This window comes from Lampris incognitus, chromosome 20 (genome assembly GCF_029633865.1).
Source record: "Lampris incognitus isolate fLamInc1 chromosome 20, fLamInc1.hap2, whole genome shotgun sequence".
Classification (NCBI taxonomy): Eukaryota; Metazoa; Chordata; class Actinopteri; order Lampriformes; family Lampridae; genus Lampris; species Lampris incognitus.
In genome coordinates, this window is record NC_079230.1 from 30810942 (window position 1) to 30836633 (window position 25692).

General features: G+C 48.0%; 2 protein-coding genes across 2 annotated transcripts; both read left to right on the forward strand.

The window, feature by feature from the left end:
* Positions 1-7641: 7641 nt before the first annotated feature.
* Positions 7642-12401, forward strand: LOC130130287 (zinc finger protein 853-like). The gene is made up of 3 exons (XM_056299942.1): positions 7642-8285; positions 9757-10092; positions 10764-12401. The coding sequence occupies exons 1-3, from the start codon at positions 7724-7726 to the stop codon at positions 11342-11344; spliced, it is 1479 nt and encodes a 492-aa protein (XP_056155917.1). The 5' UTR covers positions 7642-7723; the 3' UTR covers positions 11345-12401.
* A 460-nt stretch (positions 12402-12861) lies between these two features.
* Positions 12862-20569, forward strand: LOC130130529 (protein C-ets-2-like). The gene is made up of 8 exons (XM_056300237.1): positions 12862-13003; positions 14474-14599; positions 17707-17910; positions 18632-18721; positions 18810-19001; positions 19575-19799; positions 20088-20206; positions 20354-20569. Exons 1-8 carry the CDS (start codon positions 12862-12864, stop codon positions 20567-20569), a joined length of 1314 nt encoding a protein of 437 aa, XP_056156212.1.
* The last annotated feature ends 5123 nt before the right edge of the window (positions 20570-25692 follow it).

Sequence of the window (25692 nt, forward strand, 5' to 3'; positions counted from 1 at the left end):
TGGAGCCTATCCCAGCAGTCACTGGGCTGCAGGTGGGGAGACACCCTGGACAGGCCGCCAGGCCATCACTGGGATTTGCATTCCCCTTCAATATAAATTTTGATTTTTTTTCAAGCTTCAGGTAAAACATAATCTCTTTAAGCCATCTTGTATGGGATGGTGGCACCGCTCTCTTCCAGTTGAGGAGGATAAGACGTCGATGCTAACAGAGTAGTAAAGGCATCCACATTGCACATTTCAGTCGACCACACTGCATCCTCTGGCCTCAATCCAAACAGGGCAATAATGGGCTGAGGTACAATTGTCACATTACACATTTCACTAAGGGAGTCGAAGACCTTTTCCCAAAAAGTCTGAAGGCTTGAGCATGACCAAAACATGTGCAACCACTTTGCAGTGGTAGTCTTACATCGGTCACAGGTGGGGTCAATGTTTGGGTATATCCTTGCCAGTTTCTCCTTAGTGAGATGAAGGGAATGAACTATCTTGAATTGTATTAGACCGTGTCTAGCACAAGGAGAAGAGGAGTGTACTAGGTCGAGAATTGAAGTCCACCGGTCCTCTACAAAAGACAGGTCTTGTTCCCAAATTGTCCTTAGGTTGTTTAGAGATTGTGGGTTAATAGTGTTAATTACATCATATATTCAGGAGATGGTACCTTTGAGACTAGTATTAAATCCTAAATAGGATGAAATTTGCTCACTTTTTGCCCTTGTCTTAACTGCCTTCGGCCCGAGAGACTGCGGATCTGCTGGTCAGGGAGGTTTTCCGGGTCCACGGTCTTCCCCGTGATATAGTGTCTGACCGTGGCCCCCAGTTCACTTCTGCTGTCTGGAAGGCTTTCTGCTCTGCCATCGGTGCCACCGTCAGCCTGTCATCGGGGTTCCATCCTCAGACCAACGGCCAGGCCGAGAGGGCCAACCAGGCATTGGAGACTGTTCTCCGCTGTCTGGTGTCTGCCAACCCATCCTCTTGGTCCTCACAACTTCCCTGGGTAAAATATGCCCATAACACCTTGCCATCGTCTGCTACTGGGTTGTCCCTTTTTCAATGCCTTTACGGCTATCAGCCCCCCCATTTTTCCTTCTCAAGAAGTAGACATTCCGGTTCCGTCGGTCCAGGCCCATGTCCGTCGGTGCCGTCGGACCTGGCGGCGAGCCCGTGCTGCACTGCTCAGCGCTTGGCGGATCGTCATCGCACCCCTGCTCCGGACTACTCCCCCGGTGACCAGGTATGGCTCTCTACCAAGGACCTACCCTTGAAATCGGACGCTAAAAAACTGTCCCCCAGGTATATTGGTCCCTTTCCCATTGTCAAAGTCATTAACCCCTCTATGGTCCGTCTGAAGCTGCCCCGCACTCTCCGGGTTCACCCTTCCTTCCATGTGTCCTGCCTCAAACCTGTCTCTACCAGCCCTCAAGTTCCTCCGGCCCCCCCGCCCCCACCTCCTCGTATGATCAACGATCATCCGGCTTACACCGTTCGTCGTCTCCTGGACTCTCGTCGCCGCGGTCGCGGCCTGCAGTATCTCATGGACTGGGAGGGATATGGCCCGGAGGAGATGTGTTGGGTCCCTCGTCGCCTTGTCCTGGACGCGAATCTCATCCGGGACTTCCCCAGGATGCACCCTGATGGGTCTCGTAGGTCGCCCGGTGGCGCCCCTCGGAGGGGGGGTACTGTCACAGCCTCTCGCCCTTGACATCAAAGCGATCGCCCTTGACACCTGCTACACCAGCTGACACCTGCCACACCAGCTGACACCTGCTACACCTGCTACACCAGCTGACACCTGCTGACCCCTCCTTCACCCCGGCACGCCAGCTGGCCATCAAGCAATCGCCATCACCCTTAAAAAGCCTCCACTGTGGACCAGTCTTCGCTGGAACGTCGCCTTTCATGGACTTCTGCCTGCCTGTCTACCTGCCACTGAGCCAACTCCTGCTCTACCCCTGAGATCGGTTACTTCAATAAAGACTTGATTCTTCCCTTACCTGGTTGTCCCGTCTGCTTTTGGGTTCTTTCCTGATACGTGACACTCTTGGTATAATTACGGGGAAGGATTCAAGGCATGCTGGTAGTTGCGAAATTTGAGCTGTGAGTCCTTTTAATTTGGCCACTTCTTTTTTTTTGTATTTGACGCATAGCCAATAATTTGGTCACGTAAGTATGCTTTTAGCACCTCCCATTTGGTGCTATGGGATATTTCCGGAGATGCATTGGTCTCTATAAAAAGTGATATTTGTGTTTGAATGTATTTCACAAAAGTACCATCAGAAAGAAGGAGCGGGTTCAGGCGCCATATTTTGTATGGGGCGGGTACACCAGGGAAGTCTAATTCAAAGGACAAAGTGCTGTGATCAGAAATCACTATGCTATGATAGGTGAGCGGACCAGAAGAAGGTATACATTTTGCATCTAAAATAAAGTAGTCATTCTAGAGAAAGTATGGCGAACAGAAGAAAAGAAGGAAAAAGCCCGACCTGTAGGGAAATGTAATCACCACGCCTCTACCATTCCATATTGTGTAAAGAAATTATTAATAGCTGTAGCCATTTTAGTTAGGGGTGCAGGCTTGGATGAAGCTCCATCGGGTTTGGGGCAAAGCAGAGGGGGTGGAGCAGTGATCAGGACGGCTCGGGAGAGTGGGGTAATTGGCCAAATATGTCTGTCTTATTCTATTTACTTACTTGTCTTATTTACTTAATCTAGCTGTAGCTGTTTTTCACCTAGTGTGTCCTTAAATGTCTTGTTGCCTAGCTGTTTTGACTTAGTTATCCCTTTAGCTTATGAATATACTCCTTGGTAACTTGCCGTTTGCAGTTTTAATACTATTGTGTGAGGTTTGATAGAGTTTTACATAAGTGACCAGTTTCTGGGCAATAGGCCCATTTTCAGTGTACCCCCTTGGCCAATTGGGTGTTAAGTGGCTAGGGTGTGGCCAGAAAATCACAGGGATTTATAAGTCTGGCCTCATTCAGTTTCAATCCAGTGTGCATTTTAACTTCTGGAGTGATTCTGAATTGCTGGTTCATCTAGTATAGAGTAAGTATCACCTTTCTTGCTTAACAAGTTGCTATTAGTCTTATTCCAGCTGATTGAGTATTAGTCCTTTTCTCTATAAATCTGCTGCTGGTTCCTAGTGGGATCTTATTCTAGCTGTAGCTGTCTTATTCTATTTACTTACTGGTCTTATTTACTTAATCTAGCTGTAGCTTCTTTTTTTTCACCTAGTGTGCCCTTAAATATTTCTTGTTGCCTAACTGTTTTGACTTAGCTATCCTTTTAGCTTATAAATATATTCCTTGGTAACTTGCTGTTTGCAGTTTTAATAGTATCGTGTGAGTTTTGATAGAGTTTTACATAAGTGTCCAGTTTCTGGGCAATAAGCCTATTTTCAGTGTACCTCTTTGGCCAATTGGGTGTTAAGTGGCCAGGGTGTGGCCTGCACTCATGGCAGACAATTAGCAATCAGTGTTCTTTAAATCACTGCTGCTACTTAGAAGCATTAGCTTCCAACCATCAGGCAAACAAGCGTAGGTTGAACGAAGGCTAGAGTGAACAACGGCAAGCGCGACTTTTCAAGCCAAGACTTTGTCAAGCACGGACTGCTCTTTTTAGATCCTGTCAGTCATCTGTATTTTGTGTACCTAGTATAGACTATGTGTTTCCTTCGCATTCTTGTCCTTTCCTCTTCCCGGGGCTGGCATAAACGTTGGGTCACTCCTAGGTGCTGTGACCCTACCAACAGTGGTGAGGTGTGTGGTTGGAATGACAGATGGGTTCAAGGTGGAGGTGGGATTACATCAAGGATCCTCTCTGAGCTCTTTCTTGTTTGCAATGGTGATGGACAGGTTGAGGGACGAGATCAGGCAGGAGTCTCCATGGATTATGATGTTTGCGGATGACATTATGATCTGTAGAGAGGGTAGGGTGCAGGTTGTGGAGAGCCTGGAGAGATGGAGGTATGCACTGGAGAGAAGAGGAATGAAAGTCAGTAAGAGCAAGATGGAATACCTGTGCGTGAATGAGAGGGAGGACAGCAGAATGTTAAGGATGCAAGCAGTTTGTTAGGTTAGGTGACCACACCTCCTCCACCTTGACCCTCAGTACAGGTGCCCCTCAAGGCTGTGTTCTGAGCCCCCTCCTTTTCTCCCTCTTTACCCACGACTGCCTGCCAACTCACCCTTCAAATGTAATAGTTAAGTTTGCTGATGACACCAAAGTCATTGGCTGTATCACTGACAATGATGAGACGGCCTACAGCGACGAGATTCAGCACCTCACATCATGGTGCACTACCAGCAATGTTGTTCTCAGTGTGCAGAAGACGAAGGAGCTGATTGTGGACTTCAGGAGGTCTAGAAGCTGCAGCCACTCCCCCATACACATCAGTGGGATGGAAGTGGAGCGTGTCTCCACCTTTAAATTCCCTGGAGTCCACATCAGCAAGGAACTTTCCTGGACATCCAACACCCAGGCCTTTGTGAAAAAGGCCCAACAACGCCTGCATTTCCTGATGAGGCTGAGAAGCGCCCGTCTCTCCCCCAAAATTCTTACTAACTTCTACCACTGCACCATAGAGAGCATCTAGCTGCATCTCAGTGTGGTATGGCAGCTGCACCTCAGTAGACCAGAAAGCTCTGCAGCGGGTCGTCAAGGCGGCCCAGCATATCACCGGTACCCAGCTCCCAGCCATAAGAGACATTTATCACAAACGCTGCCTTTGAAGGGGTCTCAGCATCAGCAGAGATCCCACCTACCCCAACCATGGACTGTTCTCCCCCCTGCGCTCTGGGAGGAGCTACAAGAGCCTCAGAGCCCGCACTACCAGGCTCAAAAACAGCTTCTTTCCCCAAGCTGTTGCTCACCTGAACCTGGCCACCCACTGAATGTCTAGATATTTTTAAATATTTTGTACTCTTGCTCTTTTTTAACTTATTTTTCACTTTTGGTCTTCATCTGTGTATATCTTATACTGTGTTTGTTGTGTTGTCTGTCTGTCTTGCACTGTTTGGTGAAGCCACAACCCTCATTTCATTTTTAACATGTGCCTGCACATTGTTTTAATGACAATACATAGAATGACTTGAATTGAATTGAATTGTAGAGGTGACAAAGGTGGATGAGTTTAAATACTTGGGGCCAACTGGGGAGTGCAGAAGAGAGGTGAAGAAGAGGGTGCAGGCAGGGTGGAGTGGGTGGAGAAGAGTGTCAAGAGTGACGTGTGACAGAAGGGTACCAGCAAGAGGGAAGGTTTACAAGATGGTAGTGAGACCATCTATGGTATATGGTTTGGAGACAGTGGCACTGACGAAAAGACAGGAGGTGGAGTTGGAGGTGGCAGAGTTGAAGATGATAAGATTTTCACTGGTAGTGATGAAGAAGGACAGGATTAGGAACGGGTATATTAGAGGGACAGCTCAGGTTGGACGGTTTGGAGACAAAGCAAGAGAGGCAAGATTGAGATGGTTTGGACATGTGTGGAAGAGAGATGCACATGACCATTAAGATCTGCAGATGGAGCCCTGCTGGTTAGTCCAGGTCTCGGTTTGTCACAAAGGGTGATGGGGCTTTTGCTGTTTGAGCCCCCACACTATGGACCTCTCTTCATACTTAACTGAGACAAACCAAGTCTCCAGCTACTATAAGTCTCGTCTTAAAACTTTTATTTTTATGAAAGCTTTAACAAACGTTTGTTTTTATTTGATTATACTGCAGCGAATTCGGGGGGCAGCCACGGGAACCGCCACAGCCGGGCCGCGAACTCATGGCTCCCACACCGCAAGCGGCAACGTTAACCAGTCGACTAAAGGGTCTGACCCGTTTTTACTCTTACTTGTTTGGTCTGGCTCTTATTTTTGCCTTGTCTGGTTTTATTTATTTATTTTTTGTAAAGCACTTTGTAACATTGTTTTAGAAAAGTGCTTTATAAATAAATGTATTATTATTATTATTATTATTATTATTACCATATTGGGAGAAGGATGCTGAATATGGAGCTGCTAGGGAAGAGGGGAAGAGGAAGGCCAAAGAGGAGGTTTATGGACGTTGTGAGGGAGGACATGCAGGTGGCTGGTGTGACAGAGGAAGATGCAGAGGACAGGAAGAAATGGAAACCGATGATCCGCTGTAGCGCCCCCTAACTGTAGTAGCCGAGAGTAGTAGTAGTATTTAGACGTAAACTTGATATTTGGAGACCTTTTATGTACTTCTTAAGGCATAATGTTAATGTTGGTAACCTGTTTCACTAGGAACAAGCTCTGAGGGAGGAGGGTACCATCGAGATGTTGTACACTGATATAAGAAACACCCTTTATTTATTTATTTATCGATTTACTTTTTACTATTCCCCCCCCCTCTTTCTTACGCCTCTACTCAGTTGACAGGGATGAGCTATGGGAGGGACAACAGGGTGAAGAATGTTTGCTGTGTCTTATATACCTGTTACTCATTGTATAATCTGATGTGATTTGCGAACTGAAAGCCAATAAATATATTGTTAAAAAAAGAGTTAACTGGAGTCGTCTCTTCCAAGTCTCTTTAGATTACAAATGATGGGTACAGAAGTGCAGTTTTGTTGGGCTCCTGCTCATGTGGGTGTTAAAGGTAACGGACAAGCAGATAAACTGGCAAAGGAGGAGTGGATGGGAGAGGCAAAATCATTAATGAGAACATGCCTGGCAGAAGGAAGGGGCTACAGACGATAAAGGGAGACATTATTATTGTAACGTGCATGGATAAGTAGACACGTTGGTCGTTGACTAACGGGTCGGACGCTTTAGTCGACTTGGTTAACGTTGTCGCTTGCGGAGTGTGCGACACGGGTTCGCGTCCCGACTGTGGCGGTTCCCGGACTGCCCCCGAATTCGCTATATCAGAATACACAGGAGTCAGTCCATGTTGAACACTTTAAAGGAGGATATCGTGTCTGCAGAGAGGAAGTAATCATTACACGGTTCGGGAATGCAGGTTTTCACTCCACATTACATATAATGCAGAAAGGTCATCAAACCTGTGTCCGTGGTGTAATAGTCGTCATCGTGCATTGTAGTGATTATACTTCAGAGAGGGAGACGTTAAGAAACATAGCAGGTGAGACAGGGCAGGATGTAAAGGAAACTAGAAGGGAGTTGATAGGTTATATAAATGTAGAGGCTAGTTCCTATCGATGCAGAGAACGGAAACGGCGTAGAGAACGGTCAACTGAGCATGCGCGAAATGCCTCCACCACGCCTCCGCACGCCCCGCGTAGCATCCAGGCGCTGGGATTCTAGGAAGACCCGCCCCTACTCTGCGTCTGATTAGCGAACTTTAACCCTAACCCCACCCTAACCCTAACCTTAACCTACCCAAACAACGGAGGCAACGAGTACTTGCGCATGCTCAGTTGACCGTTCTCTGCATCGATGGGAACTAGCCTCTACCGTTATATAATACAGGCAGGGTTAGGAAACAGGACGTGACACCCCCCTCCTTTTTTTTTTAAAAATAGACAATCTGCATTCTGACGATCCAAGGCCGTGAATCTACACACTCCCATTCAGCAGGTGGCGGTGTGCGTCTTTAAAGTTGGTTTGGGCTCCGCCAATTAACACGAAGAAAAGGCAGGCGGCAGAAAAAGCAGAAGAAGAAACAAAAGCAGAAACAACTTGAAGCCGCAGCGATCTGTTTATTTTGGGTTACGTCGCTCCGCCAAGAGTCGACGGACTACTTCCAGCTCGCCATGTCTCACCCGGCCAAGAGTAAGACGCTGCCTGCCGCCGCCAAAACCGGCGAGTACGAGGTTTCTCTGTCCTTCAGGGACGAACTGGCGGCCACGATCCACGGAGCGTTTGATGTGGCGGTGGACATCGCGGTGTTGGAGGTGACCAAGCTGGTCGGTCAGGCGATGGGAGACCTCCGCCGCCAGATGCTGGAGAACCAAAGCGAGAACCAGTCCCTCAAACAGCGTCTGCTGAAAGCGGAGGAGAAGCTGGACTCGGTGCGCAAGTTCCTCGGCCAGAGAGACGATAGTTGTGCGTCGACGACACAACACACGATCGACGAAAGCCACACAACTCAGCCGTCCAGAAGTTGTCAGCCGGACCGCCACCCCGCCAGAGATCCCAGACAAGCCGCCGAGGAGGAAGCCATGGGGCCGCCTGGCCGAGACGCTTCATCGGATCTAGAGAAAGAGCGAAGAGAGCAGCGAGATGGATGCCCTCAGGAAAACCTTCCGGTCGTCTCTCAGGGGTACTCCAAACATGCCTCCAAAAACACAACTGCCTTTGATCACTTGCTTAAAGGTATGTCACAGATAATCTACTTCTACTTCTACTACTACTACTTCCGGCTGCTACCGTTAGGGGGCGCTACAGCGGATCATCCGTTTCCATCTCTTCCTGTTCTCTTCCTGTCCTCTGCATCTTCCTCTGTCACACCAGCCACCTGCATGTCCTCCCTCACCACATCCATAAACCTCCTCTTTGGCCTTCCTCTTCTCCTCCTCCCTGGCAGCTCCATATTCAGCATCCTTCTCCCAGTATACCCAGCATCTCTCCTCCACACATGTCCAAACCATCTCAATCTCGCCTCTCTTGCTTTGTCTCCAAACCGTCCAACCTGAGCTGTCCCTCTGATATACTCGTTCCTAACCCTGTCCTTCTTCATCACTCCCAATGAAAATCTTATCCTGTCTTTTCATCAGTGCTACTGTCTCCAAACCGTCCAACATAGCTGATCTCACTACCATCTTGTAAACCTTCCCTTTAACTCTTGTATGTCACAGATAGTGACCCATTGTTATTTTGTTGAACCAATCCCTGACAGACCCTGCATGTACCCAGCCCCATTTGTGACCCCACCTCTTCATAATGTGTTGCCCTGAGATGGAGTCACATCAATTTGCCATAGACGGACATGAGGAATAAAGCAGAAAGTCCCCCTTTTTTAAAAATCTGTTTTTAAAAGAAGATGGCTCCACCTGCTTCACTTCTTCCCTGTATGTTAAGGTAATGTAAGTGCCGCAGACAACACTGTCCTCGAACTTTGCTGTACGTTACCATAACAACCAGCGAAGAAGTGCAGCAGGCGGAGCCATCTTCATCAGTAGCACAGGCTGTCGAAATACGTGATTTAAGATCTGTTTCACCCTTGCTAAACACTTTACCCCGCTGGCAGGACTCCAGAGACCTTGGGAACATGGGCTTACTTTCAAAGATGCAATAAATTATTGAAAACGGCTAAAAATTTTGTTCCTCATGCCTGTCTATGGGAAGCTCTTCTGTCTATGGGAAGCTCTTCTGTCTATGGGAAGCTCTTCTGTCTATGGTAAGCTCTTTTGTCTATGGGAAGCCCTTCTGTCTATGGGAAGCCCTTCTGTCTATGGAAAGCTCTTCTGTCTATGGTAAGCTCTTCTGTCTATGGTAAGCTCTTATGTCTATGGTAAGCTCTTATGTCTATGGTAAACTCTTCTGTCTATGAGAAGCTCTTCTGTCTATTGGAAGCTCTTATGTCTATGGGAAGCTCTTATGTCTATGGGAAGCTCTTCTGTTTATGGGAAGCTCTTTTGTCTATGGTAAGCTCTTCTGTCTATGGTAAGCTCTTCTGTCTATGGGTAGCTCTTCTGTCTATGGGAAGCTCTTCTGTCTATGGGACGCTCTTAAGTCTATGGGAAGCTCTTCTGTCAACGGGAAGCTACCCCATCAATTCGTAACATTCTCTGAAATGGGGTCACATATGGGGCTGGCCTTAACTCTGACTTTCTTTTCTGTAAAGAATCGGATGAAGAGGTCTCCAGTTTATGTGTGGTCAAAATGGAAAACCCTCAGCACCCATGTCGAGACATGACACTTCAGCCCAGCGACTCGCCATCCCTTCGCTGTGGGGTTGAGAACCCTGCATCGGAGCAAGTTAGAGTAAAACAAGAGGAAGCTTTTGAAGTGGGAGACGGTCCAGACTGCTGCTTTGACGAGTCCATCAGAGTGGAGGATTTTGGTCCTGACAGTCTGCCTCTAGTCCAGTCCAAAATCCTGGAGGAGTGGAAACCAGCGCTGTTGGATATTCAGAACCGAGATGCAGACAGTCTGCTTCCATTCAGCAGCCTTGCTCTGGGTGAGTGAGGGAAAAAAACAAACATGAAATTTTATTTTTTAAGCTTATAAAAAATATTTTCCCTTCCTGGAAAAATACAAAAATGTTCAAGTTAATGTCACCCTGCACTTGCAGGCGTACAACAGTGAATTGGAATAGTGATTAGGATGACTATGAATGATCTCCTACCACCAAACTGGTACCCGGCTGTTAGTCAAATCAAACTCCCTCCCCTCACAAAATCCCATCCTACCTTCCTTTCTGTGTTGTCCAGATGGATTGCATTTTATATAGTGCTGTTCTAGTCTACCGAGCCCTCGAAGCACTTTTCTTTCTTTTACAGTGTATGCCTCATTCACCCATTCATGCACACAACACATTCATACACTAATGAAGCCACTGAAACTCACCCACAGGTGGATCAGTATGAAGTTCAGTCTTAGTGAGATACTTGTGGGCTCTCCTGCTGGCGTACAATAGAGTGAACGTCAGTGTTTGTGCATCCAGTCTGCATTCAGTGTGCATGCAATCTGCATGTCCAGATGAACGTCAGATTGCAGAATTTCACCTTTAAAGCCAAATGATAACAGGCACATGATGTCCCCATATATCAACTCATTCAGTGTGGTTCCTCGGTAGGGAAGTAACATAAAGGACCTCACTAATGAATTGTCTTTGATTTTCTCCTACAGCTTCTCCTTCACAAGTGAACAACAGTGTTCCATCAGTCGGTGCTCTAAAGCCCCTTTCTTCGGTGTTCCCGCACGTCTACCAGCCAGAGGAGCCAGCTACCATCCCAGCGCCACCTCAGGCATGTAGAGTCCACATCAGGACTACTCAAAACTCCAGCCACCCGTCTGGGGGTCTCAGCACCTGCAAGTTTTGTGGCCAGACCTTTCACCAGCCCAGCATGCTGCGCCGGCACTACAGCCAGTGCCAACAGAAGCTCCAGCAGTCCTGCCAGCAGCCCGTGGGGGGCATGAGAAGGAATAAGCGACAGCTCTTCGCACCAGGATGCAGCCCCTTCCAGTGCTCAGAGTGTGACCGGGAGTTCAACCGTTTTGAGAACCTTAAGACCCACCTGCGCATCCATACAGGGGAGAGGCCTTATGTCTGCTCCGTCTGTTGCAAGCGCTTCCGGCACTCCGGGGCTCTGACCAGGCATTTCCGCATCCACACCGGGGAGAAGCCCTACACGTGTGGACAGTGTGGGAAGGCTTTTCGGAACTACGGAGGACTTAAATTCCACCAGCGTTCCCACTGCCCCCAATGACAACGCCTGGAAATTGAATGGAGAGCAATGGAAGAATTCGATCTTCACAGAGTCGTGGCAAGCCATGATGTTGAATCTAACATTTTAAGTCTTTTTTAGTTTGTCTTTAATAAGGTTTTTCCATTAGAGATTATTACAGGGCTTCTTTTCATGAGCGGCCTTGTCAAGAAAGCGGTTGAACAATGTGTATAAACTAAAATCCCAGTTCCTTTCCGTGTGGAGTCTGCATGTCCTCCCCATGTCTGCGGTGGGTTTCTCCAGGTGCTCCGGTTCCCCCCCCCCCCACCATCACAAAGACATGCATGTTAGGGTTAATACTCCTGTCTGTGCCCCTGACCGAGGCATGGCAAGACGAGCTGGAGTTGGTCCCCGGGCGCTGCAAGGCGGCTGCCCACTGCTCCTAGCTGCACAGCTGGGGGGGCTTAAATGCAGAGCGTAATTTCCCTACGGGGATCAGTAACGTATGTCAGAAAAAAGAAAAGAAAAATGAAATGGAACTTAATATTTAGTCATGAGTAAGAGCAAAATCAGAAGGCCTCTTTCATAGTGGCCTACCATTGGAACAGACTCAAGTGGGCTCAAAAAAGAGAAAAGTGTGCAGAGTTGTTTTGTTTAAACCTGACTTGACTTTAAAGATGAGTGGCGAGGCGTCTCCTTCGAGACTGCCGGCCGGAGAGGTGCAGGCGGCGAACGCATGCAGTACGAGGGTGGGTGTTTGGATTAAAATAGGGATCGATTGGCCACTAAATTGGGAGAAAATGAAAAAAATCAGAAATAAATTTATGAAAAAAAGAAAAAAAAAAGATGAGTGGACCTTTCCACAGTACGAAGGACAAAAATGGGAGGATAAGCGGAAAAGACCGGAGGGGAAAAAGTACTGGCTGGATTTCCTCACTGTGCCGCTTCCCGCTTACTAGTTTTCCAAATAGCCGATGGTACCGGTGTTTTGTTGTATTAATTTGAACGCAGTCGTTTGTGGAGCTATTTTGTAAAATGTTATTAAGGGCCATCGCTTTATTACGTGTTGTAGTATGCAGCTATTAATAAACGTCTTTTGACAAGCCACGTGTTTCTATTCATCTCTGTCATGTGAAAGAAAGGGTCACCATTTCAGGTATCATTTTGTAAATGTAGTCTGTAATTGTTAAAAACCTTTTCTTAAATGAGAATGTCTTTCAGAAATGCTGAAGGCCATCTTTAGTTCTGATACCCTAACATTTATTGCCCTTTTTGTGGATCTAATTATGTAATTTAATAGAGAGGGATGCCGTCCTTGAATCATACACAGCACATGCCATTTTAATCTGTCATGTGTGCCGTGTTATGGTGGCTAAAGGGATTTCTCGGGGTAGCTTTTCCTCGTTTCCATGTGTAGGCAAGTACTTCTGCCTCAGCCAGTCCTCGTCACACATGTTGTCAGTCAGCCCCTATGAGTGAGATCATTTCTCATTTCATCCAATAGTAGGTTCCTGAGGTGCTTCCATCAAACCAGGGGCCACGGCCCTACCCATGCAGCCATGACTGACACGTATCCGTCACAGCCTGTCTCCTCCTTCGTGGCCATCCATTATATTAGAGCCCCCTTCCTCCCCCGGCGGCTTAGTTTATGCCACCTGATCACCATTCCCCAAGGCCTTGGGATGGACGGGAGTGCCTACGGTAAGACAAGTATCTCTTTGTTGCATTAACATGATGACAGCACTCAGTCATTTCCAAAGGATTCCCCGTTTCTTCACATTTGTTAGCGTTGGGTGTTAGATATCGAACTCGGTGGAAGCTGTAAAGGAGGTCTGTTGACAGCGGATGTCAAACTTCACCTTTTCAGATCATCTACTTTTAAACGCACCGAGGCCTGGCACGCAAGCCGAGTGTGTTGGACTTCACTTTCAATTTGTTTTTCCCAAAATATTCTAGATTAACACGGCGGCTCACTTTTGACAGTGTGTTAGATGTGGACAAATAAAACTCAGCTTGCATAGAACAGCACAAGGGATGGCTGGATTAGTCTCTCCCAGGCAAGCAAGACCTGGATTTTGGGAACTGTCCACCATGGTTGCTGCAAAAGAGTCGATGCACACTGATGCAAACGTCAAGTAATTTTATCGAAACAGAAGGCTGACCTTGGAATTACCGGTCTGACTTATTTTGTGCGATGCGGATTGTGTTGTAGCCCTGTGACGGCCTGGCGGCCTGTCCAGGGTGTCCCCCCCCCTGCCGCCCAGTGACTGCTGGGATAGGCTCCAGCATCCCCGCAGCCCTGGGAGCAGGATAAGCGGCTCAGATAATGGATGGATTGTGTTGTTACTGTATTACCAAAGATTTCCACGGGTTCCGTCGGTTTCATTTCTCCTCGTCTTTTAAACTTTCTTATTAGACAAGACTGTAAGGAACGACTACTGGTCCTGTGTTGCACAAGTCAGCTACTCGAGCGACCATGAATAACGCCTCAGGTTGAGAAACGGATCAATGACACGACCGTGATGATAGTAGGTGGTCTTCTTTGGTGGTAGGGGGCACTGGGTTCTATCTAGAAAACAAAACTGTCCTTTGGGTTTTAGAGTAAACATTTGTACGTCAGTTTCATGGCATAAACCACGTTCTCAGTTGGTCTTGGAAGGCTGTGTTTTGGTGTATAATCCAGACAGAGCTGGATGTTGCTCTTTGTCCCAAACTGCCTGCATCTGGCCTTTTGATCCAACAGCCCAGAAATGTGAAGAGTGCAGCACATGGAGGTTATAAATACACATGGAGTGGCATGGCTCTACCACGGACGGATGCAGTCGTTTCCGAGTCAACGTTGGCCTTGGTCTAAAATCTTCTTTCATGTAACCCTCATCAGGAATCAGGACCAGAACACTTTGTCGTTTCCCCAGCCCACAGCCGTATCACGAGCCAGGAGCACTTGGTCATTTCACCTCACGTACACAAAGACTAAAACTACAACAACACATATACTATATCCACACTAAACAAAAAAGATCACTGTCCAAGGGAACGAACACCAGCCAGGAGGACCGCCGGAACCGCCGGCCTGCATGGGCTAGCAGTTAGCTTAGCCTGCCCCCCCCCCCACCCCGGTGTGAAGACTTTGGATATCCACTTGTGTATCTTCTTCCTATGTTGTCACAGGCCAAGAGGTAGATCCCCTGGAGGTGCCCCCTCTCACCCCGACCAGTAAAGAAGTCCTGAGCCAGGCTGTGAGGGCCACCTTCGCCGGCTTTGCCCAGGAGAGAAACAGCAGGCACTTCCCTCAAGGTAATGGACGGTCGGGTTCTAGGATATTCAAAAAGCAAAAATGCGGCCTAATGCAACAACGCGCTCCCACATTTCTCTTGTGATTTCTCCTTAGTTTTTCTCAAGAAGCACATAAGAGATATCAACATCGGCTCCTTGAGCGCTCCGAGACGTCCTCGTCTCTTTTTACACGTGCCTCTAATTATGCTGAATACCGCTGGTGGATAAAATTAGTGCACACTGTAGCAACACTTCCACTAGCATCTCACAACCGCTGAAGTGCCAGCGTGGGAACTTGCCCTGCTGCAAATATTGAGGATGCTGTGCAGCCGCATTCAGTTATGGTTTAGCCCTCTTCCTTCGAGAACCTTCTGGCGATGATATTTGATTCACTAATAAGTGAACCCTTCTTTAATGACGTGAGTGCATGGGGGATGGGAACTGAGAATCAGGCTGTTAGAAGTGGAACGGCCCAAACAACCTCTTCCCCCTAGAGAACTGGCAACAGCAACCGGGAGAATCTTAAAGAGGCTGTCAGTGATTCAAATGTAAAAAGTTTTTATAAATATTTGGTCAAACTCTTTCCGCATCCCGGCAGCTGTCAAGTAAGTAGGCGCACCGAGGAAAGAGACCCGGCGTCCGTTGCCGCCCTGGACGCTGAAAACAGACAGAACACGTTCTCTGTACGCCGCGCCTTGTCAGCCAGCCAATCAGGAGAGTGCTTTGCAAGCGGGCCTCTCTATTGGTCCTTTCTTGCTGTCAATCAGTTTTTTCCTTTCGTGAACCTCTTTGGTAGAAGTTAGGGCGCAGATTCTTCTGCAGGATGTTTTCAAAATACAGCCGGCTCTTATTCACGTCTGCTCAGGATCACTTACAAAAAAAATATCGAACATTTGCCATCAGATTTGCCTCAGTTTTAGCAGTTGTTGGACTAATTAATTGATACAGATTATCAACTAATTAAGTAGTCAATTAAATACTTAGAACATCCAATGTGCCTTCTAGCATAGAGTGCAATGTTCGTATGACCTCCAGGAGATGATTGTAAATTGACTGGCAGTTGTGGCAGTGTCACAGATATCCTGTAGAATAAGGAATTAGCTTTACAGTTTTTGTATCCTAGATACAGGCTGTGCTGTTGATATTTATTATAATGTTGATCATCTTGTACTTGGGGTCAACTGTCCAAAGTAACGGGGAGTGCAGGAGAGAGGTGAAGAAGAGAGTGCAGGCAGGGTGGAGCGGGTGGAGAAGGGTGTCAGGAGTGATGTGTGACAGAAGGGTACCAGCAAGAGTTAAAGGGAAGGTTTACAAGATGGTTGTGAGACCAGCTATGTTGTATGGTGTGGAGACACTGGCGCTGATGAAAAGACAGGAGGCGGAGCTGGAGGAGGCAGAGATGAAGATGATAAGATTTTCACCGGGAGTGATGAAGAAGGACAGGATTGGGAACGAGTATATTAGAGGGACAGCTCAGGTTGGACGGTTTGGAGACAAAGCAAGAGAGGCAAGATGGAGATGGTTTGGACATGTGTGGAGGAGAGATGCTGGGTATACTGGGAGAAGGATGCTGAATATGGAGCTGCCAGGGAAGAGGAGAAGAGGAAGGCCAAAGAGGAGGTTTATGGATGTGGGGAGGGAGGACATGCAGGTGGCTGGTGTGACAGAGGAAGATGCAGAGGACAGGAAGAGATGGAAACGGGTGATCCGCGGTGGCGCCCCCTAACGGGAGTAGCCAGTAAGAGAAGACAACTTAATATAAAAAAAGTATTATGTTTACATTTTGCAGGGTATAGGAAGCCATCTACTCCCAAATATTAAGTACTTGCAAATTAGATACTGAGACGTGTCCTTTTACTGTGTTTTTAAATTAGTTGATCTAAAGTTTTGATTTTCTGGTTTTGAAAAACGTGTCTCTGGCCTTTTTGACTCTATATAAAACACATGACCGAAAAATTCCTAGCATGCGTGAACTTAACTTGGGGCTCAACCTTAAAATTGCATGCAACCTATGTATCATCAGTAAAGTGCTGGAGGACAACCCTAACACACGTGCATGTTTGCGTACGATATCAGCGAATGCAACACAAACCTAACAGAGATCAGATGCTGACCGCTGCTTTGGAAGCAAGGGAAACTGCACGGCGAGTCAGGGGAGCGCACTGCAACCAACACACACAAGAGATAAACACTGAGGCTGAGGGGGGGGGGGTGTTACACCGAGGACGGTCTGGCAGGACGCGGAAGCGGGGCAGGCTAAGCTAACTGCTAGCTAATGCAGACCGGCGGTTCCAACAGCCATCCTGGCTGGTGCTCGTTCTCTTGAACAGTGAAAATGTCTGTTTTTAAATTATTGTTGGATATGTTGGATATGTTGTGTGTTTTTGTAGTTTGGATATGTGTTTGTGTCTTTGTGTTGCACTGCTGTGGGCTGGGGGGAAGCAATATTTGAAATGAGATGACGAATAAATGTTCCTGATTCCTCGCCGTTCGTGGTCCTATTTGTTCTTCTCAAAGATATGGAAGATGAGAGCGGCGGTGATTCACAAGGCAACACGTGACACGGACGCTCAAACGAAAATCGCATCAATTACGTGCTCATCCTCAGTTCCCATCCCCCAAATGTGTGTCGCGTGCAACGAATAAAAAAGTCAAGACTTCCTGCCAAATGAAGGACCTAAAAGCAGAAGGAATCAAATCCAGGTTTCTGAGGTTTCGAGAAACTCTCCTGGTCTTACAAAAACACGGGAGAGAAACCCGAGAGACCCGTTCTTGCACGATACCCGGCGTGGCGACTGCACGGCTCAGATCACACGAACTCAGCTGCAGCGGCTCGAACGTAATGGAAGTACACAAAATATATATCAGGAAGCATTTACAAAATGAATCTCATTGCGTTATCCTATATATTTTGATTTATTCCACGTGTGATGTGCCGAGCGCACCCCTCTGGACACAAGAGTCCTTAAATCTTTCAGACGCCCTCCTTAGCAACGGAAATGTGTGTGTAAGATGTTGTTGCCTGCAGCCCAGCGAGGACAGGCAACAACATGTGTATGACGATAAACTACCGGATGGCCGAGTGAGCGGCGGAGTTGTGCATCTCTTTTTCTTTGTTGTTGGTTTAGACCCCAGCTTGTGGTCTAACTGGGAGGTGAACCACTGGCTTGACTGGTGCCAGGCGGAGTTTGGCCTCCTGAGCCTGGGTCCTGACTTGAGGGGCCTGCAAGGGAAAGAACTCTGTGCCTTAGACAGAGAGTCTTTTCTGGCCCTGACCTCTGACTGCACTGCTGGAGAGATCCTGTGGGAACACCTGGACACCATGCGAAGAGGTAAACCCGCAAATGAACACTCGAAAACAACTACTGTCCGGCTTCCCATATCTTATGGGTCCCCCCCCCCAATTACCCCACTCTTCCCAGCTGTCCCGGTCGCTGCTCCACCCCCTCTGCTGATCCGGGGAGGTCTGCGGACTACCACACGTCTCCTCCCATACATGTGGAGTCACCAGCCGCCTCTTTTCACCTGACAGTGAGGAGTTTCGCCAGGGGGGCGTAGCGCGTGGGAGGATCACGCTATTCCCCCCCCGAACAGGCGCCCTGACTGACCAGAGGAGGCGCTAGTGCAGCACATCAGGCTTCCCACCCGCAGACACGGCCAACTGTGTCTGTAGGGACGCCCGACTAAGCCGGAGGCAACACGGGGATTCGAACCGGCGAGCCCCGTGTTGGTAGGCAACGGCATAGCCCGCTACACTGCCCGGGCCCCCCATATGTTATAGGGTTCTGTCCTAGACTGGCTAATTCCTTACACTCCATCTTATTATCTACAATAGAGAGACAGAGTGGGGACCCTCATCATATTTGGGATGCGGGGGAGAGGACGGTGTATAACCCATGAAGACTCGTCACTATAATGGGGAGCGGGCAGCATCCCCCATGTCTACCATGCTCATCATCATTTTTAAGACTGGTTGAAAAATTATGGTTGCGTATCTGTGAGCTGTTGTTGACTTCGACCATCTCCTCAACATTTCTTTTTACTTTCATACAGACTGCGAATATGACGCCGATTCCTCTTTCGCCGTCTGCACAATAACGTCTTACTGCCAGTCTCCAATCAACAAAGGTAACTGTAGCTCAGGTGAGCGACTCCAACCTACGTTTTACTCTCATATCAAAACCAGTGTCGTGGCTTGTTCTGATCTCGTGGTTCTCTTGTGCGTACCCAGACTACGTTGAGCAATGTTCAGACAAGCAGCGCTTCCTCCTTCAGTTTGCCAGTCATCCCTGTGAAAGCACGCCATTTTACACCATGGACCCCGTGACCGTCCAACATCAGGACTACTGCTGCGTCCAGCCCGAGGGCCCTCATGTGAACATGGCCTCTGCTACTCTGCTCCAACTGCCAGTGGGAACCAGAGGTTAGTGGACTAGATTCGACACAAATTTTACACTTTTAAAAGCAAAATAGGGGGTGTCCGGGTGGCATGGTGGTCTAGTCCATTGCCTACCAACAGGGGGATCGGTGCTTCGAATCCCCCTGTTACCTCCAGCTTGGTCAGGCGTTTCTATTAACACAATTGGCCGTGTCTGTGGGTGGGAAGCCGGATGTGGGTATGTGTCCTGGTCGCTGCACTAGCGCCTCCTCTGGTCGGTCGGGGGGCCTGTTCAGGGGGGAGGGGGAACAGCGTGATCCTCCCAAGTGCTACGTCCCCCTGGTGAAACTCCTCACTGTCAGGTGAAAAGAAGCGGCTGGCGACTCCACATGTATCGGAGGAGGCATGTGGTAGTCTGCAGCCCTCCCCGGATCAGCAGAGGGGGTGGAGCAGAGACCGGGACGGCTCGGAAGAGTGGGGTCATTGGCCAAGTACAATTGGGGGAAACAAAGGGGGGGGGGGCGGAAAAAAATCGTGCGGTACCCCAATTCTCTGCCTGTAATTATGCTTTGTCTTGTAACCCAAACCCCATGTCTCCATGCCTACTATCTCTTCCAGAGACCGGCTCCAATGTAGAGATTATGCACTACGAAGACTCTGACATCACAGGCTTGCTGTCTTGGCCTGATCCACTCCTGGATAAAGAGCAAAGGGTGGAGGAGACCCTATGTGAAGAGCCCTTCGCCTTACAGCAGCCACACAGGAGCACCAAAGAGTTTGTGGAGAACCAAGTGGATCTGGGCAGAGCTGCGATCCCAGCAGCCATTTTAACTGGTTACACTGGTGAGTGGTGGTCATATACATGAGGCCAACGCTCACCAAGCTCTATTCAGAGATCTGGAGCTCTAATGAGAGATCTGGACATTTATTCAGAGATCTGGAGCTCTAATGAGAGATCTGGACATTTATTCAGAGATCTGGAGCTCTAATGAGAGATCTGGACATTTATTCAGAGATCTGGAGCTCTATTCAGACATCTGGACATTTATTCAGAGATCTGGAGCTCTATTCAGACATCTGGAGGTCTATTCAGCTGGTATCAAAGCTAATCCCTCCATTATCTTTTTACAGGAAGTTGCCCCATTCAACTATGGCAGTTTCTATTGGAGCTTCTGACCGACAGAAGTTGTCAGTCATGTATCAGCTGGACAGGGAACGGCTGGGAGTTCAAGCTGACAGACCCCGATGAGGTAGATCAGACAGGCTTACGTGTCAGAAGTTGTTAATATGACTTTTGTTTGTCACTTGATAAAGGGAACGACTAATAACGAAGCCCTAGTGGGCATACAGTGCTGCCGCAGAATTTTCTCATGTCCCTTTATGGTTCTGCCCCCAAGGTAGCTCTGCTGTGGGGCCGAAGAAAGAACAAACCCAAGATGAACTATGAGAAGTTGAGCCGTGGTCTGCGTTACTACTACGACAAGAACATCATCCACAAGACGGCGGGGAAGCGCTACGTCTACCACTTTGTCTGCAACCTGCAAGAGCTGCTGGGATACGAGCCCGGCGAGCTGCACGCCATGCTGGACGTCAGTAAAAAGGGTCAGGAGTGACATCCGCAGACTCTGGCAAGAAAGGGGGCGTCTGGGTAGCGTGGCAGTCTATTCCGTTACCTACCAACACGGGGGTCGCCGGTTCGAATCCCCGTGTTACCTCCGGCTTGGTCGGGCGTCCCTACAGACACAATTGGCCGTGTCTGCGGGTGGGAAGCTGGATGTGGGTATGTGTCCTGGTCGCTGCACTAGCGCCTCTGGTTGGTTGGGGCACCTGTCCGGGGGGGGGTGGACTAGGGGGAATAGCGTGATCCTCCCACGCGCTACGTCCCCCTGGTGAAACTCCTCACTGTCGGGTGAAAAGAAGCAGCTGGTGACTCCACACGTACGGGAGGAGGCATGTGGTAGTCTGCATCCCTCACCGGATCAGCAGAGGGGGTGGAGCAGCGACCGGGGCGGCTCGGGGAGAGTGGGGTAATTGACCAAGTACAGTCGGGGAGAAAAAGGGGGGAGAAATCACAACAAAAACAGGGTCAGAAAAGAAGTGTGTTTGAAACGGCTCCCCTGGCCATCGGATAAGGTTGTGCGTGTGACGCACAACAGTTTAGCTGTACTTCTGTGATCCTGAGTAGCGAGTGGAGCACTCGGGATGGGATGATTTGGGATTACCACGAAATCACAGCAAGTTGTGTCTTTGTTTTATGTACACACATAAATATACGGTCCGTTCAGCTGAATGGGACAGGACAAGATGCTGGTGTTGGTGTGCTTCACCCGGACCAACGGACTCCAGGAGGTGAGCAGCTGGCGGCTGTCTCGCTGGCAACCAACAGACGCGCTCATCCAACCCTGCAGTTCACAAGGCGTGTGAACGGGGAGCTGTTGGACGGACCCCCGTAGACAAATCAAGCATTCCCATTTCACATGTCCGACGCCACATGGTGCTTGTTTATTGATTAAATACCTTCTAGCCCACCGTCCGGCAGGGAGCGTTCTTTCTACTCCGGTGGACTTCAGCTGCCCTCGAGTCTGACGCGGTTTCCCCTGAAAAACCCCAAGAATTCCAGCTGTCTTGTGAATAAACCATGAATGAATAAAGCAAGCGTACGCTTCAGAGAATCGAACGTTGTCCGTACAAAGTGACTGGTGAAATAAGTGACAGGTGAAATAAGAGACAGGTGAAATAAGTGAATGGTGAAATAAGAGACAGGTGAAATAAGTGACTGGTGAAATAAGAGACAGGTAAAATAAGTGACAGGTGAAATAAGAGACAGGTGAAATAAGTGACAGGTGAAATAACTTGACTGATGAAATAAGTGACAGGTGAAATAGGTGACAGGTGAAATAAGTGACTGGTGAAATAAGTGACAGGTGAAATAAGAGACAGGTGAAATAAGTGACAGGTGAAATAAGTGACTGGTGAAATAAGAGACAGGTAAAATAAGTGATAGGTGAAATAAGAGACAGGTGAAATAAGTGACTGGTGAAATAAGTGATAGGTGAAATAAGAGACAGGTGAAATAAGTGACAGGTGAAATAAGTGACTGGTGAAATAAGAGACAGGTAAAATAAGTGACAGGTGAAATAAGAGACAGGGGAAATAAGTGACAGGTGAAATAACTTGACTGATGAAATAAGTGACAGGTGAAATAGGTGACAGGTGAAATAAGTGACTGGTGAAATAAGTGACAGGTGAAATAAGAGACAGGTGAAATAAGTGACAGGTGAAATAAGTGACTGGTGAAATAAGTGACAGGTGAAATAAGAGACAGGTGAAATAAGTGACAGGTGAAATAAGTGACTGGTGAAATAAGTGACTGGTGAAATAAGAGACAGGTGAAATAACTTGACTGATGAAATAAGTGACAGGTGAAATAAGTGACAGGTGAAATAAGTGACAGGTGAAATAAGTGACTGGTGAAATAAGTGACAGGTGAAATAAGTGACAGGTGAAATAAGTGACAGGTGAAATAAGTGACAGGTGAAATAAGTCAGCTGAAGCGTCTCACGACTTTTTAGCTCTCGGACTATTGTCCAAAACGGAAGCTGACCTGAGAAATAAATGTTTGTTCTACTCGACCCGTTTGTACAAGTGTACCGCCACACACACACACACACACACACACAGACACACACACACACACACACACACACACACACACACACCTTCCTCTCCTCGCCCCCACACTGGGTCTTCCATTAGCAGCACGGCCACGGGAGGGAAAGTGGCGGAAGTAATCCTCACACACCTGCAGGTGCAAACAGTGCACATTGCTCCCTCGCTCCCTTTCTCCAACACCAACTCACTGAAGAGTAAAAGCACATCATCAATCAATCATCCATCCTCTCCAAATGGACTCTTACTGCGGGGCTGCTGATCCCGGGTGTAAATGACTGCCCAAGTGTTGAGTGTTGAATTCCAGACACGTTGTGTTTTAGTATGCAGGTGTCTCTGAGAACGAAGAATCACAACCACAAACACTTTGCACACATGAAATGATACGAAACATTGTTTCCCCAGCACACAGCAGTGCAACACAAAGACACATACACATCCCAGAACTACAAGAACACACATATACACACTAACACATATACACACACTAACACATATATCCACACTAACACACATATCCACACTAACACATATATCCAAACTAACACATATATCCACACTAACACATATACTCACCAGCCACTTTATTAGGCGCACCTGTCCAACTGCTCGTTAATGCAAATTTCTAATCAGCCAATCACATGGCAGCAACTCAATGCATTTAGGCATGTAGACATGGTCAAGACGATCTGCTGCAGTTCAAACCGAGCATCAGAATGGGGAAGAAAGGTGATTTAAGTGACTTTGAACGTGGCATGGTTGTTGGTGCCAGACGGGCTGGTCTGAGTATTTCAGAAACTGCTGATCTACTGGGATTTTCACGCACAACCATCTCTAGGGTTTACAGAGAATGGTCCGAAAAAGAGAAAATATCCAGTGAGCGGCAGTTCTGTGGGCGAAAATGCCTCGTTGATGCCAGAGGTCAGAGGAGAATGGCCAGACTGGTTCGAGCTGATAGAAAGGCAACAGTAACTCAAATAACCACTCATTACAACCGAGGTATGCAGAAGAGCATCTCTGAACGCACAACACGTCGAACCTTGAGGCAGATGGGCTACAGCAGCAGAAGACCACACCTCTCAGCACCCACTCCTGTCAGCTAAGAACAGGAAACTGAGGCTACAATTCGCACAGGCTCACCAAAATTGGACAATAGAAGATTGGAAAAACGTTGCCTGGTCTGATGAGTCTCGATTTCTGCTGCGACATTCGGATGGTAGGGTCAGAATTTGGCGTCAACAACATGAAAGCACGGATCCATCCTGCCTTGTATCAATGGTTCAGGCTGGTGGTGGTGGTGTAATGGTGTGGGGGATATTTTCTTGGCACACTTTGGGCCCCTTAGTACCCATTGAGCATCGTGTCAACGCCACAGCCTACCTGAGTATTGTTGCTGACCATGTCCATCCCTTTATGACCACAGTGTTCCCATCTTCTGATGGCTACTTCCAGCAGGATAACGCGCCATGTCATAAAGCTCGAATCATCTCAGACTGGTTTCTTGAACATGACAATGAGTTCACTGTACTCAAATGGCCTCCACAGTCACCAGATCTCTATCCAATAGAGCACCTTTGGGATGTGGTGGACCGGGAGATTCACATCATGGATGTGCAGCCGACAAATCTGCAGCAACTGTGTGATGCTATCATGTCAATATGGACCAAACTCTCTGAGGAATGTTTCCAGCACCTTGTTGAATCTATGCCACGGAGGATTAAGGCAGTTCTGAAGGCAAAAGGGGGTCCAACCCGGTACTAGCAAGGTGTACCTAATAAAGTGGCCAGTGAGTGTATATCCAAACTAACACATATATCTAGACTAACACATATATCCACACTAACACATATATCCACACTAAAAAAAAAATCACTGTCCAGGGGAACGAACACCAGCCAAGATGACTGTCGGAATTACCGGTCAACATGGGCTAACAGTTAGCTATGCCTGCCCCGCTTCCATGTCCTGTCAGACCACCCTCGGTGTTTCCTCTTTGGGTGCAGCTCCAGTCAGGGCCGTGGTCCCCAGGCCCACAGAACGCAGCAGACCAAGCCCCCTCAGCCGATCAAACACTAGCTCTCCCAGCCATCAAACGAAGACAAATTTAGACACAGACGTGGACAAAAACACTGCATGGGCGGTACTGGGTGAGGTCGCCGCACACGTGACTTCGTGCCGCCATCTTCCCACACTGGTACTGGGTGAGGCCGTTGCAAAAGTGAATTTGTGCTGCCATCTTCCCCACACTGGAAGGCTCAGCGGAAGAAAAAGGAGATTTTAACAACCCCGATGTGAGTGGATGTGATACATACACCGTAACTGGCTCGGGGTCGGCATTCAAAAATGCTTAAATTCATTCATTAAACCAGTTATACCTGCCTCAGTGACGACACATCACAAGCATTAGTCGCTGTGCTCTCCCAGCTCCAAAACGGTTTCTCACAGACCCCTATCCCCGTCCGGGACCAGTATAAACCACCGAGTGTGTGCTAGTCCTGGGAAAATGCATCAACAATTTCCTGGAAAACTGGTTTTGCACAGTCTGCTGCACTTTTGACCTGGGTTGGGCAAAGTTTTCTGACCGATAATTTGATTGATAATCTGATACGGGGTCTGAAATCCTTGAACCCGTTCCCGTTACCTGAGTGAACCATTTTGTCTGAAGACATTTGTAATCAAACGTAAAATCTCCCCTTTGTGTGGCTTGTCCAAGTGTACGTTCAAATGCATCTTGCAATATGGACGGTCCCGTCACTGTGTGGTGGCAAAACGTTCACCTGAGCTTAATATCATGGACGTCAGGATGGACGACATGGAAATAAAAAAACAAAAACCAAACAACAAGGGGGTAAATTGTAACAAAGCCTCTCTATGGGGAAGAACGGATTCAGAGGTCTTCCTACAGGTTTCAGAAAACAAGACCAGGGGCGCCCATATTGATAATAATGGATTACATTGATACAGCGCTTTATCTAGACACCCAAAGTGCTTCACAGTGAAGGGGGTAACTCACCTCAAACACCACCAATGTGCAGCACCACCTGGGTGATGCACGGCAGCCGTTTTG

Excerpts from the sequence above, each read along its gene's own strand:
- LOC130130287 (XM_056299942.1), top strand. The coding sequence starts at position 7,724 with ATGTCTCACCCGGCCAAGAGTAAGACGCTGCCTGCCGCCGCCAAAACC. Across the intron at positions 8,286-9,756 it reads CTTTGATCACTTGCTTAAAG|AATCGGATGAAGAGGTCTCC; the intron begins GTATGTCACAGA and ends TTTTCTGTAAAG. Across the intron at positions 10,093-10,763 it reads ATTCAGCAGCCTTGCTCTGG|CTTCTCCTTCACAAGTGAAC; the intron begins GTGAGTGAGGGA and ends TTTCTCCTACAG.
- LOC130130529 (XM_056300237.1), top strand. The coding sequence starts at position 12,862 with ATGACTGACACGTATCCGTCACAGCCTGTCTCCTCCTTCGTGGCCATC. Across the intron at positions 19,002-19,574 it reads ACTGCCAGTGGGAACCAGAG|AGACCGGCTCCAATGTAGAG; the intron begins GTTAGTGGACTA and ends TATCTCTTCCAG. Across the intron at positions 19,800-20,087 it reads CATTTTAACTGGTTACACTG|GAAGTTGCCCCATTCAACTA; the intron begins GTGAGTGGTGGT and ends ATCTTTTTACAG.